The sequence below is a fragment of the Capsicum annuum genome, chromosome 9, assembly GCF_002878395.1.
Source record: "Capsicum annuum cultivar UCD-10X-F1 chromosome 9, UCD10Xv1.1, whole genome shotgun sequence".
NCBI classification, from domain to species: Eukaryota; Viridiplantae; Streptophyta; class Magnoliopsida; order Solanales; family Solanaceae; genus Capsicum; species Capsicum annuum.
The window spans coordinates 36,684,298-36,698,607 of record NC_061119.1 but is presented as its reverse complement, the minus strand read 5'-3'; the positions used below and the strand labels follow the sequence as shown (position 1 = coordinate 36,698,607).

Below are 14,310 nucleotides of genomic sequence, written 5' to 3'. Positions count from 1 at the left end.
ATTTTTTGCCGAAGGGGGTTCGGATGAACCCCCTTGGCAAAGGGTAGATCCGCCACTGACTGTATATATTGTTTTTCTCTTTATGAAGGACTGTACGTAAGATTTCCATTTTTTGGTTTGAAGTGTAGATGGTTGATACTAGGTGGTATATATTTGAATTTGGAAACAATATTGAGGATTAACTGTGTGTTTAAATTAATTCTGAAAAATACCTTTAAAGAATGGAGTGAAGATTTTTGTTGGATAGGAGTGAAAAAAAGAAAAGAAATAGAGGAAGGAAAAGACATGGGGTGATGGGGTGTGAGGAAAAACGGAAAAAAATAATGGCTGAAAATTTTAAAATGGGCCCACTTAATTTTTTTTATACTTTTTTTTCACTAAAACACACTTTCATTTTTTTTGTCACGTCAGTCGTTAAGGGAGCAAAATAATATATTTTAAAGTTCACGAGGGGGTAAATAATTACAAATTAAGTTTAATGGCTAAAGTGAGTTTTCGTGACAAGTTTGGGAGGGGAGGGGGGGGGGGGGGGTTAACCATGCCTTTTCCCTATATTTAAACAATTTAAGGAATCCATGATGAAGGAGTTTGATATGACGGATTTAGGAAGAATGCATTACTTCCTCGAATTAGTGGTTGCCCAGTCTAGTGATGGGTTTTTTGTTTCTCAAAAGAAGTATGCGCAAGATTTGTTGCTCAAGTTTCAGATGGAGAAGTGCAACCCGGTTTGTACACCAGTTGATCCTAGCTTGAAGTTAGATAAGGATCCAGAAGGCCAAGTTGATCCTAGCTTGAAGTTAGATAAGGATCCAGAAGGCCAAATTGTAGATGGAACCTACTATAAGCAACTAATAGGAAGTTTGATGTATCTCACAATAACTCGGCCAGTCATAATGTGTGCTGTCGGCCTTATTAGCGGGTACAAGGACAATCCTAAACAATCTCACCTACTAGCAGCTACGTGCATTCTGAGGTATTTGCAGGGCACAATCAGCTATGGTTTGTCGTATAAAAGGGAAGGAAGTTCACTGTTGATGGGGTTTATGGATAGTGATTATGCGGGAGATCAAGGTGGTAGGAGAAGTACTAGCGGCTTCCTATTTATGTTGGGATCAAATGCCATTTCAGGGTCATCTAAGAAGCAACCCATTGTAACTTTATCCATCACAGAAGCAGAGTTTGTTGCTGCAACAGCATGTGCAAGTCAAGCCATCAGGCTCAGGAAGCCGCTTGAGGAAGTTCATTGGCAAGCTTATGCTACTACAATATACTGTGACAATAGTTCAGCCATCAAATTGTCCAAAAATTTGGTGTTTCACTGGAGAAGCAAGCACATAGATGTAAGGTATCATTTCTTAAGAGACCTTACAAATGATGGTGTAATTGAGGTGCATTACTGCCAGAGTGAGGACCAAGTAGCAGATATCTTCTCTAAGGTTTTGAAGAAGGAAAGTTTTCTCAAGTTCAGAAGAATACTGGATATTACTCATCTGAAGAAGTTGAAGTGGTGTAAACTGTGTTAGAGACATCAGTTTAAGGGACACTTTGTTAGCAGCTTTTGCTATACTTGGACTCTGTTTTATCAAGGTTTTCTTCTTCAGCAATTAGTAAGTTCTTGATTTATATGTCAACTTGATGTAAAGAACGCATTTGCACATCTTATGGAGAGGATCACCTTTGTCGTGTTTTTCTCTTTCATGCAGAGGATCATCAATAGCAGTCAGATGCACTTCAAAATTAATAAACCTGTAGGTTGAATTATGTCACAGATGATGTATTTATGTGTTCTACTTAGAGCAAGTACTCAAATCTTCTTCTCTTCGGTGATTATTCCGTTTTTTCGCATTGGGACGTAGTATTACCTTACAAAGTTTAAACACTGAGGTTTCCATATTAAGGTATAAACACTGAGATTTCCATATTAAGGTAATTTCAGATAAACAAAAAACTTGAAATTCAAATTCAAGAAGTTTGATTACATATAGCATGACACAAATGATACAAAAAAGCTCAGCCAAATCTTGTATTTGACAAAACAGAACTGACTTCATAAATACACAATTCTGGTCATATCAAATAGCTACTCCCAAAAGCGCTCCCTTAAAATTTCGAAAGTAGAGCCTTCAGCAACAGGAAGATCAACATACTGTTCTTCTTTTCCTGCATCCAAAGTGATAAATAGAAAAGTTTAAGAAACTCTTGGTCATTTTCAATCTTAATGTCAAGAGCATTTCATAAACAACATCAATCAAACCTCTTGTTTTAGGCTTTAAGTCGACGAAGATTTCTAGCTAGCAAAGAAGGATCCATTGTTGATGGAATCGGCATTGGCATCACCAAGTGCAGCCTCTTTGAGGTACTTGTCAGCCAATTGAACTCTCTTAACATTCTCTTGTTCTCTGACAAGCATGTTACCGTACTCGAGGAGCTTCTCGAGGGTCATCTTTGGTTGCTCAAAAGTGGGTGGTCCGTCCCTAGAGTTCAAAAGTTTCTCTCCAACCTGTTCAAGTCCAGTGCCTAAAACCCACTTCCTCACTTCATCATCGTATACTCTCGCCCTCAGTGCACCGAAAAAGTCTGTTTTCAGAACAAACGTATCCATCAGATATCATCATCGACTATCTTATTCATCTTAAGAAAAGTAAAAAACATTGAATGTTTTAGTGTCCTTACCAATAGATTGTCCAGGGAAGCTATCGACAATCTTGACAATGTCTTCCTGAGGAACATTGTCAGTTCTGAAAATACCTGTACAAACACCAATTCTGTCCTCCCTAGTTGGTGCCCAGTAGAACTTCTCCATACGACCATCACGGATAAGAGGTGCATACAATGTGGAGAAATCGTTACCAGTGACAACAATAGGGACCCTGGCATTCTCTTGTTTGTTGTACATACCGGGGAGCTGGACATTTGTCGGGTTGTCAGCTATGTTCATGAGAGTGGCATTGACCATCTGGTTGTTGACAGTGTATTGGGTAGTTCCACCCATTCTACCGGCTCCTGCATCAAGATCGTTGATGAAGAGCACACACATGTTTCCCTTTCTGATGATTTCGGCAGCCTCTCTGTACCTTTGCCTAATCAATTTGGCTGGCTCTCCAGCATTTCCACTTTCCAATTCTCCGGCACTCATCATAATGGGGCTGAAGGTTTTATTGACCGAACATTGTAAGTAACTTTACTCCAAATTCCGAATAAAGATAAGTGTGTTATTTAAGGCAATACTCACTTGATTCCCATCTTTCTGAAGACAAGCTCACATTGGAATGATTTACCTTGACCTTTTCCTCCCCAGACACCTAAAATGAGTGGAACCTGTAAGAAACATATACAAAATTCAATCTTCTTTTACACCAAAGACTGCTTAAGCCGGATTTTTTGTTAACAAATGTCTCTGAAACAGACCTTGATGTTGGGCAATTTCAAAAAGTTCTTGGTGATGTGAACAACAAGCTTGTCCATGAAAGCAGGAGCGATGTAGAATCCGTCCAACTTGTTGTCCAAGTTGTATCTAGGATAAGCCAAGTGAAAATACATCTAGAATCAAATTCTTTCTCAAGTCGAATGTCAAAACACATAAGTAAATAAAAGTGTGGTTTCTCTACAGCTTAAGTTTTATAGACAATATTGTCACACAATTCAACATGCTGTCAGATCAGGGCGGCCCGTGACGGTCGTGGCAAGGACATAATTAAGTAAAAGTGTAGTTTTTTTTACCCGCATAAACTTTTAGATGAGATGATTACACAATTCAACATGGAGAACTTACTGGCGAAGACCTTGGCTGATGTATTCGTAGGAATTCATAATGGCGTGGTGAGTACCAGTACCGGTAGGAGCCTGGAAAAGCGAGTCGACCATACCCTTACCCCTTGCGATGTCCTGTTGATCATCGGACACGTCAGTACCAAGTCCCTTCCATCTGTCCTCCTCGGTCTGTTTCTTCTTGCCGATTTCTTTTTCTTGAGCAACAATCCTCAAGCTCTTGTTTGAGACCTTGAGGCTGGAAACTTTGTTGTTCACTTTCTTCAAGGTTTTGCCAAAGAAGGAAGTGGTTGGAACTGAAGTTCCAGCAACAGAGTTGTTCAAACTCAACTGCAACAAAACAATGATGTTTCTTTGAAACAGCCACACAATCTTAGTAAAATCTTGAATAAACCACACAATCCATAGTCTATTTTCTACCAAATTCTGCTTCAAGTGTCAACCGTTTTGGCAACTTGTGAATTTAGAGGCGTAGCTAGAATTTTTAGTTTCAGGGTTCTGAATTACAATCTGTTTGCTTAGTAAGTTTTGAATAAATTATTTGTACGTTTGAAAAAAAAATTAATGAGTTCTGCAGAACTAGTAACTTACATTGTGGCTCCGCCCCTGCCTATGATCAACCTTAACCACGAACATTCTTAAATCATCCAGTCTAAGTTTCTTGCTATATTTTTACACAAAATTCAAGAACCCCATCAAATAATTTGTGGGTCTTTTAAAGAGAGCGAGAAATTTGTGCCTCAACCTGAATATATTATTATTATTATTATTATTTATTTTTTGTTCATTTTATTTTCAACCGTAATTATTATAATTTGTGGTATACACAAACACTTCAAATTTCAAGTCATTCAATAACAAAATTAATTATGTATCAAAGTGAACAACTACAACTGCCACCCCTAGTTCTCTTTTTATACACACCATAAGATAAATTTAAGATGTAGGTTTATGATTCTGCATGGAATTAGTTTTGTCTTCAAAGAAAAGAACAATAGTAACATGGATTATAAACCATAGTAAAATGTTGAATAGAACCCACAATCCGCAGTCCTTTCCTACCAAATTCTAGTTCAGATGTCAACCTTTTTGTACCCTATTAGCAATATTAAACACAAACATTCTAAAATCATCCAGTCAAGTTTCTTGCTATTTTTACACAAAATTGAAGAACCCCATCAAAAAAAATACTGAAAATATTTCACTTTCAAGTCAATTTAAGCCAAAAGATTAGTATTCTGCATGGAACTAGTTTGTCCTTTATAGAAAAGAACGATCGTTATCATGTATTACATTAAAGTAAAATACACTAAAAATTAGTGTTATTATACTCATTCCATTCACTTTTACTTGTTCACCATAGCTGCCAACATTATTTAGTTATTCCGAAAATAAATTCTCAAGTCCTAAGACAAAACATGAGTTAATATGGCTATTGTGGAAAAAAAAAGTAAAATACTCATGCTAGTTATTATTTTTCAAGGGGCATGCAAAGTCCTTGAACAAATAAAAGTGAATGAACCGAGTAATATAATAAACAAAATTGGTAAGTGCTTAACACAGTACAGGTACCTTGTTGACAGCTCCAATGGTTGAGACAGAGGTAGCCATGGTCTTTGACCAACTCTAAGGACTCACCAAAAAAAAAGATCTGAAAACTCTGTTTGTAATTTGTTTAGAAAAAAATTCAATAGTTGGTTTGGTGAAGATAGTAAGGGAAGTGATAAGTTTTATAGCACAAAGTTGATGTTTACTTGTATGATGTGTATGGCTAAAGTGAGTGTATGAAAATTTGTGTGGATTTGGCTTACGAGTTCCTAACGGCCACACAATTGAGGATTGGCTATATTAGGTGGACATTTCAAGGGGACTTTAGTTTTTGAAATGATCTCTATTTTTTTCAATCTCTATCTGTTATAGGCAGTTTATTATTAATGTCCTGTCTTTTTTAAAATTTCACTCATAGTGAAAACTTTATTGATTGAGCTGCTACCTCTACATAAGGGCTGCTCAGATATGTGTTGGATTAGATTGAGTTATTTTAGCTCAGAATTCATATTTGTATTAACCTTTTTGTTACAAAATATATAGAAATTAATAATTTTGAATGATTAAAATTCTGAATTGACTTCGCCTCTAGACTTGGATAGAATGACAACAAAATTGAGCCATTTTTAGAACCACTTGGCTTTGAGGTCATGATTTAAGTTGCTTTTTACTCCATAGATATTTTTTTTAGTTTCTTTTAAAGAATAATTCCAATAGAGTAAATTTGAGGCAATTATTGTACCATTATTCGCATTCTATGATTCCACCACACACTTGAAAATGTTGGGTTTCTGGTTGCCACGCTTGCATAAAAAGGAGCTTCATTTGCACCTAAAAGGTACTAGGATACAAGTGTTAGGATATATTATTGATCCTATGGTTTATATTATAATATTATATTTTCATCTCACCTAAAGATAATTTATTATATTAATAAAATTTTTATTTAAATAAATTATTGTGTTAACATATGTGTCCTTTATTTATTTAGTTGACAATTTTATCTATGGGGTATTTTAATTCATGCACAAAAGATTAAAATTATCGATTTTTAAAAGTAATAAATTAATGTTCACAATCAAAGGTGAGGTAGGACAAACATCTTGATGATTGTAACACAAGATTTAGTATAATTTGATCTTAATTATGGGAGTGGTAATATTCTAACTTCTTGTGCTGGTGCATTTCGTATGTATTGAACGGACCAATTAGAGATGTTTGTTTATGTTCTGAATATCATAAGCAATTTCTCTAATCCATTACATGTACTTATACTCTTAATCTTGATATAATTACTATGATCTATGTGGTTTAATTTATTATTTTAATATATTAAAATGTGAAACTCTTTTATGAGTTGATATATTCTTAATAAATTGAATGATGACAAACTACTTAGTGAAATATTAATTGGTTGACAGAACCATGTCTTACACTTGAGATAGAAGACACCCCTTTATGGTTGCTTGTAGGTTTCACGGGAAAACCCTTCAAGTGAATTTTATATCCGTCATGTGAAATAAGTTGAACATTATAAATAAAGGATTAAATTAATCAATGAGTTAAATTTTTTAGAAAGTTTAATTTAATTGATTGGTGTCGGTAATTCTAACATGGAGAGTTAATTAAGATGTAATGGTAGATTGTGCAATTACAAATTTTTAGTGGAATAATTTATAATTTACTATGATATGATAATTCATTCACTACTGAATTAATATCATAATTGAAAGCCTCAAATAATAAATCAGTGGTTCGTACCATGCTAGATTAATTAATCATTTTGGAAAAAAAAATTGTAGAAGAAGTAATTTTATATTAATTAACTAATGGTCTTCTATTAATAAAGAAAGAGTGAATTAAAAATCAGGAGCCAAAAACGTTTTTGACATTAAACCTGTAATATGGGCAAACATATTTTTTGGCATTAAAGTAGCAATAAAGGAAAAAACGTTTTGCCCCTTTCTCTTCCCTTCTTTAGATAAATAAGGGATGATTTTTTTTATTACTGCTCATCGTCTTTTTTGAAAAATAATTATTTTCCACTCAAGTATTGGTTGGAAAAGGTTAATACGATTTTGGCAGAAGATCGGAGTCCTAGAGAACATTGCTTTGGACAAATTCAGTAATAGCTTCAATAGGTTAGTAATTTCGTTGAAACTTGTTTTCTTTTATCATGTTATCTAAATGTTTTGTAAGTTAAATTGATCTTGTAGAATTGTTTCCGTTGTGCATGTTCTATAAATTGGGATCAGTAATTTCTTACATATGCTAGCCAATGTAAAAGAAATTACATAATTGTGTACATGTTTTGGATAATTGTTGTATAAATCATGTTGTTGATCACTATTTATCATGTTTTTAATGATATTAATGATTTCCATAATCTAAGTTTTATCATCTAGAAAATAGAAAATGAATTTTACATGTTTATCGTAGTTTTGTGAAAACCATTTTTCTGAATTAAAGATAAAACTGTGATGAGTTTCAACTAAGTCCAATCATAGTCGTTACTCACATACTCTAACGAGAAGTCTGGTGACAGGGCCTAATTGTCTGGACAATTCGTTTCATCATTGTAAGTTGTTTTCCAAAAAATACCTAAAATATTTTTTGAATTGAGGAAAAAACTGTAAAGTTTTTGAAATTGGACCAATCACGTTTGTTACTTATATAGCTTGATAAGTAGTGTAATTATAAGGCCCAGATAGTGGAGGCAGTCCTGCTGACCCTCGCTAACGCCTAGCCAATAATTGTTGATTTAATCGGTTTTAGAGTTTTTTAGTTTTTGACAAACTCCAAATGACCTGAAATTTGGTAGGTTCATAAAAAATGATCCACTGAACAATACTCACCTCTATGCCATGATGTAGGCTCTTTTTAGGTCATTCGGAGTCATTTTGATGGATTTTGGGGCATTTTTGTGTTTTCTAAATAATTAAAAAAATACGAAAAATATTTTTTGCAAACTAGTGATTATAGGTTTCATTTCTTATGATTTGCAGTAGTTTACTACAATACAAAAATATGAGTTTACATGTTGACATAGGTCATCTTTCCCACCAGATAAACTTGTCTAGTCTAATACTGTTTTTTAGTCTCTTATTTTTTATGACTTGTATTAACTTTTCAACTAAGTAACATGTTAATTAAATAGTATAGAGACTTATGAAATGTAATATTATCTATCTTAAATAAATAGTTAACTATCTAACTGAGTTGGTTCTGTTTTGTTTAAGAGATAATATATCTTACATTGTATGTATATTTGCTTAAATGATTAAGTTTCACAACGATTCTAACTGTTTATGTGCATGGTTATATATGTGATGTGCTGCTTAAGAATTTTATTATTCTGTAGCATGTCTAATGATATGTAATTTCATTATATAACAGATTAACTATGTCCTTTATTCAATTCCCTAACTTTTATCCTGAATCAGAATAAACTAGAAGGTCCTAGTTATGTGGACTGAAACGTAATTTGGATATTATTCCTACTGTTGAGGATTTTAAATTTGTGTTGATTGAGGAATGTCCTGTTAAATCGGCTGAACCCACTGATGATGAGACTAAAGCCTACGATAAGTAGGTTAAGGCTGACGAGATGGTAAGATGTTATATTCTTGCCTCCATGGCAAATGTGTTGCAGCATCAACATCAATCCATGCCTACTACTTACGATATGCTCGAATCTATAAAAGAGATGTTTGATGGAAAAAATCGTGCTGCAATGCGAACGATCATGAAAGTCTTTTTGACCACAAAAATAATTGAAGGAACTTCTGTGAGGAAGAATGTTCTTAAAATGATGAGTTTGTTGAACGAGATGGAAATTTTTAGTGTGGTTATTAATAAGGAATCTCAATTAGAGATGGTCCTATAGACTCTGTTGGACAATTTTTAATAGTTTCACTTAAATTATAACATGAATAAGATGGACTTGTCCCTTTGCGAAACTGTTAAATGAACTGCAAGCAACAAAATTTATCATTAAGCAACACGCTCCTCCTGCAACGTTAATGGTTGAAAAACCTTCGTCTTCTACTTTTAAGCCGAAAGGCGAAAAAAAAGCTTCGTAAGGTTCCTGGTGCTAATGGTGGTATGCCAAAGACTAAGAAAAAGTGTTATCATTGCAACAACCTGGTCATCATAAGAAATAGTGTCCTAGCTACATAGCAAAGATGCAGAAAAAAGTATTTCTTTTTCATATGTCATTGAAATATTTTTAACGGTTGTTTCTACTCAGTTTTAGGCTATAGATTCGGAAGCCACTAATCATATCTGCACTTCTTTGCAACGGTTTCAGAAAATACGACGCATAAGTGAAAATAAACTGAACGTGTTTCAAGCAAATGGAGAATCAGCACCAGCCTTATCTATAAGAAATATTTTTATTTTATTTAGTAGTTCTAGAATTTTAAGTTTGAATAATGTTCTGTACATACCTTCTATAAGAAGGAATTTAATTTCAGTATCAAAAATAATGAATGTCGGTTATAATATTTATTTTGCAAATAATTGTACAACTATTAAATTTAATAAGCATTTTATTATTTCCGCTCCTAGAATACATGATTTGTTTGTATTTGATGTTTTTCATAATATGCTACAAATAATGAAACTTAATAATGTTTATCAATCACAAAAAAAGAAAACGTATTTCAAAATGAGTGAAACATACCTACGACACTTATGTCTAGGTCATATTAACATAAATAAGATCTCACGATTGGTTTCTGATGGACTTTTAAGTACATCGAAAGTGGAGCGCTTCCAACTTGTGAATCCTATTTAGAAGGTAAAGTGACAAAGAGACATTTTTCTTTCAAAGGAAATAGAGTCGGTAATAAGTTAGAATTGATTCATACTGATTTGTGTGGTCCTATGAATAGACAAGCAAGATGTGGTTTTCAGTATTTTGTGACTTTCACAGATGATTACTCAAAATATGAATACATTTATTTGTTTTTCCATAAATCTGAATGCTTTGAAAATTCAAAGAATTTAAGATGAAAACGAAAAAGCGACATAACAAATGTATTCATACATTACGATCTGATCGTGGTGGTGAATATCTTTCTGCGAAATTCATTAAATTACTTATCAAAATCAGATATTACATCTTAATATTCTACTTCAGAAATACCACAATAAAATGATGTGACAGAGCGATGAAATAGAACTCTTATAAAAATGGTTAGATCAATTTTAAGTTCTTCATATTTGCCCATTTATTTTTGGGGTTATGCATTAGAAATAAAAAATTATATTCTGAACTTGATTCCTTCAAATTCTGTACCTTTAACCCCATTTAAATTGTGGAGTGGGCGCAAGTCTAGTCTACGACATATGCTAGTTTGGGGTTGTCCAGCACATATGCTAAAAGAAAAAAATGATAAATTGAAATCCAAGATAGAAGTATAAATTTTTATTGGATATCCAAAAGGGACGAAAGAAGGTTTATTTTACTATCCTAAGGAACAAAAGACGATTGTTTAGATAAATGCCAGATTTTTTTAAGAGCATTATTTAATGAACCACTTTTCCAGAAGTAAAATTATTTTATAGGAATTAAGCAATAAAATAACAAATAATGAAACACAAAAACAAATTTCAAAAATCATTATTGACATACCACTACATCAACGTAGTGGGAGAAATATCAATCGGTAAGAGGTTGCACAAGAGCAAACAATTGACATCACGCTACATCAAAGTAATTGGAGCATCATCGAGCAAACTAAAATTATGTAGAAAAATATTCAGGGTAATATCGAACAACCTTTCATTGTGCAGGAAGACATTTAGGGTGTTCAAAATTTAGTTTCAGTTGTAGCAAATCATATAGTAACTAGTCGTCGTAGTGTGAGAATTATTAAAAAAAAATTACAGTTTGCGCTCTTGGGAGAATCGTATGATAGAATCTCTGAGTATCCTAATACAGAACTCATTAATTACGTCAAAGCACTACATGATAAAGATGCTAAAATGTGGGTTGCTATTATGAAATATGAAATGGAGTCTATGTATTCCAATTAAGTCTGGAAACTTGTAGAACCACCTATAGTAGTCAAACTCATTAGCTGTAGATGGATCTATAAGAAAAAAAAGAGGTGTGGATAGAAAAGTGTAAAATTTGTAAGGTTAGGCTTGTTATGAAAGGGTTTACTCAAAAAGAAGGAATTGACTATGAGGAAACTTTTTCACCGATAGCTATGCTTAAATCCATTAGGATTTTCTTATCCATTGCTGCTCATTATAACTGTGAGATTTGGCAAATAAATGTCAAGACGGCTTTCCTAAATGGAAGTCTTGATGAGTACATTTATATGGCACAACCAGAAAATTTCATGAAAAGTGGTAATGAACATAAGTTTTGTAAACTTAAGAAATCTATTTATGATTTGAAACAAACATCTAGGGCATGGAATACTTATTTTGGTAATTCAATTAAGATTTTTGGTTTTGATCACTGTGAAAATAAGTCATACATCTATAAAAAAAGGAGACGGAGTAACATTTTTTATTCTATACGTAGATGATATTTTGCTCATAGGAAATAATGTGAACATGTTGAATTATGTTAAGTAGTAGTTGTCTTGCATTTTTATATGAAAGACTTGTGAGAAGTGACTCATATCCTTGACATCAAGCTCATGCGAGATCGCAAACAAAGGATACTAGGCTTATCTCAAACACTTTATATTGATACTATTCTTGCAAGATTTAGTATGCAAAATTTCAAAAAGGATTCCTTTCTTTTAGGCATGAAATTACTCTATCAAAGGATCAGTCATCCAAAATGATCGATAAGATAAAATGAATAAAGACGGTCCCTTATGTTTCTGCTGTAGGGAGTCTTATGTATGCTATGTTATGCACTAGACTTGACATTTGTTTTGCGATAGGCATGGTTAGCAGATTTCAATCTAATCCTAGGCAAGAACATTGGACTGTGGTTAAACATATAATCAAGTATCTGAAAAAGACTAGGTATTACATGTTTGTTTTCCACTTTGGGAATCTTGTACCCATTGAGTATACAGATACAGATTTTCAGTTAGATAAAGATTTTAGAAAGTCTACCCCAGGATATGTATTTACTTTAGGAGGTTAAGTCATTGTTTGGGGGAGAATTAAGCAATCATGTGTTTTTGATTCCACCATGGAAGTCGAATATGCAACTATCTCTAAGGTGGCTAAGGAGACTGCTTAGCTCGATAACTTTTTGAAAGAGTTTGGAGTGGTTCCTTCGGTACATAGACCACTACTTCTTTATTGTGAAAATAGTGGTGCAGTAGAAAACTCAAAAGAATCATGAAGCTGTAAAAGAAGTAAACGTATTGGGAGAAAATATCACTTGATTCGGGATATAACTCAAAGTGATAATGCGAGAGTTTTGAAGATTGAGTCAAAGAATAATTTGATGGATCCATTTACGAAGGGCTTAACTCAGAAGGTTTTTGATAAGCACGTGAAAGAAATAGGTGTTAAAATTGTGCATGCATGGTTATGAGTCTAGGTGGGAGATTGTTAGGATATACTACTAACCATGTGGTTTATGTTATACTATTATATTTTCATCCCATGTAAAGATAATTTATTATATTAATAAAATCTTTGTTTAAATAGATTTGTGTTAACATGTGTGTCCTTTACTTATATTAGTAGACAATTTTGTGTATGAGTATTTTAACTCATGCACGAAAGATTAAAATTGCTGATTCTCATAAGTAATAAATTAATTTTCACAATTGAAGATGAGGTAAGACAATCATCTTGATGATTGTAGCACAAGATCTAATATAATTTGATCTTAATTATAGGAATGGTAATATTTCAACTTCTTGTGGTAGTACATTTGTATGTATTGAATGGACCAATTAGAGATGTTTGTTTATGTTTTGAATATTATAAACAACTTCTCTAGTCCGTTTCATGTACTTATATTTTTAATCTTGATATAATTATTATGATCTATGTGGTTTGATTTATTATTTTAATCTATTTAAAGGTGAGACTCTTTTATGAGTCAATATATTCCTAATAGGTTGGATGATGACAAGCTACTTAGTTAAATATTAATTAGTTGATATAATCATGTCTTAGACTTAAGATAGAAGACACCCTTTTATGGTTGCTTATAAGTTTTCACCTGAAAACTCTACAGGTGGATTTTTATATCTGTCGTGTGAAATAAGTTGAACATTATAAATAAAGAATTAAATTAATTAATGAGTCAAATTTTTATAGAGTTAAATTTAATTGATTGGTGTCGGTAATTCTATCATGGAGAGTTAAATAAGATGTAATGATAGATTTTGAAATTAAATCGAGTAGTGCAATTACTGATTTTTAGTGGATTAATTTATAATTTATTATGATATAATAATTCATGCACTACTGAATTTATACCATAATTGAAATCCTCAAATAATAAATCTATGGTCCCTACCATGCCAAATTAATTAATCATTTTTGAAAAAGGAAAAAAAATTATAGAAGAAGTAAATTATTTTAATTAATTAAGGATATTCTATTAAATGAGAAAGAGTGAATTAAAAATTAGGTATTATGACTGCGTTAAGTCCAAAATCTTTTTTGACATTAAACCTATAATAAGGGCAAAAATGTATTTGGCATCAAAGCAACAATAAGGGCAAAAATGTTTTGCCCCTTTCTCTTCCATTCTTCAGATAAATAAGGGATGGTTTTTTGATTACTGCTTATCCGTTTTTCTGAAAAATAATCACTTGTCACTCAAGTTTTGGTTGAAAAAGGTTAATTCAAGTTTGGTTGAAGATTGCAGTCCTGAAGAACATTGCTTTGGACGAATTTTGTAATAGCTTCAAAAGGTTAGTAATTTCGTTGAAACTCCTTTTTGATTAGGTTATCTAGATGTTATGTAATTTAAATTGATCTTGTAGAATTGCTTCAGTTGTGCATGTTATAACAATAACATATATATATATATATATATATGTATATATA

The 14,310-nt window shown here is 32.7% G+C and overlaps 1 protein-coding gene and 1 long non-coding RNA gene across 4 annotated transcripts in view; one reads left to right on the top strand and one right to left on the bottom strand.

The window, feature by feature from the left end:
- Nucleotides 1-1,937: 1,937 nt before the first annotated feature.
- LOC107842877 (ribulose bisphosphate carboxylase/oxygenase activase 1, chloroplastic) lies at nucleotides 1,938-5,823 on the bottom strand. Of its 3 annotated transcripts, none has more exons than XM_016686920.2 (7): nucleotides 5,341-5,823; nucleotides 3,773-4,098; nucleotides 3,409-3,514; nucleotides 3,233-3,318; nucleotides 2,674-3,146; nucleotides 2,255-2,577; nucleotides 1,938-2,160 (listed from the first exon to the last, which is right to left on the bottom strand). In XM_016686920.2, the coding sequence occupies exons 1-6, from the start codon at nucleotides 5,377-5,379 to the stop codon at nucleotides 2,288-2,290; spliced, it is 1,320 nt and encodes a 439-aa protein (XP_016542406.1). In that variant the 5' UTR covers nucleotides 5,380-5,823; the 3' UTR covers nucleotides 1,938-2,160; nucleotides 2,255-2,287. The 3 variants fall into 3 exon arrangements, with proteins under 3 accessions (XP_016542406.1, XP_047252708.1, XP_047252709.1); XM_047396752.1 differs by having other exon boundaries at nucleotides 5,335-5,574; XM_047396753.1 differs by lacking the exon at nucleotides 1,938-2,160 and having other exon boundaries at nucleotides 2,254-2,577; nucleotides 5,335-5,490.
- Nucleotides 5,824-13,954: 8,131 nt separating this feature from the next.
- LOC124887310 overlaps nucleotides 13,955-14,310 on the top strand; it is a 5,616-nt gene continuing 5,260 nt past the window's right edge. Inside the window, exon 1 of the long non-coding RNA XR_007044771.1 lies at nucleotides 13,955-14,174. This is a non-coding gene — a long non-coding RNA (uncharacterized LOC124887310). The remainder of the gene's footprint in view (nucleotides 14,175-14,310) is intronic.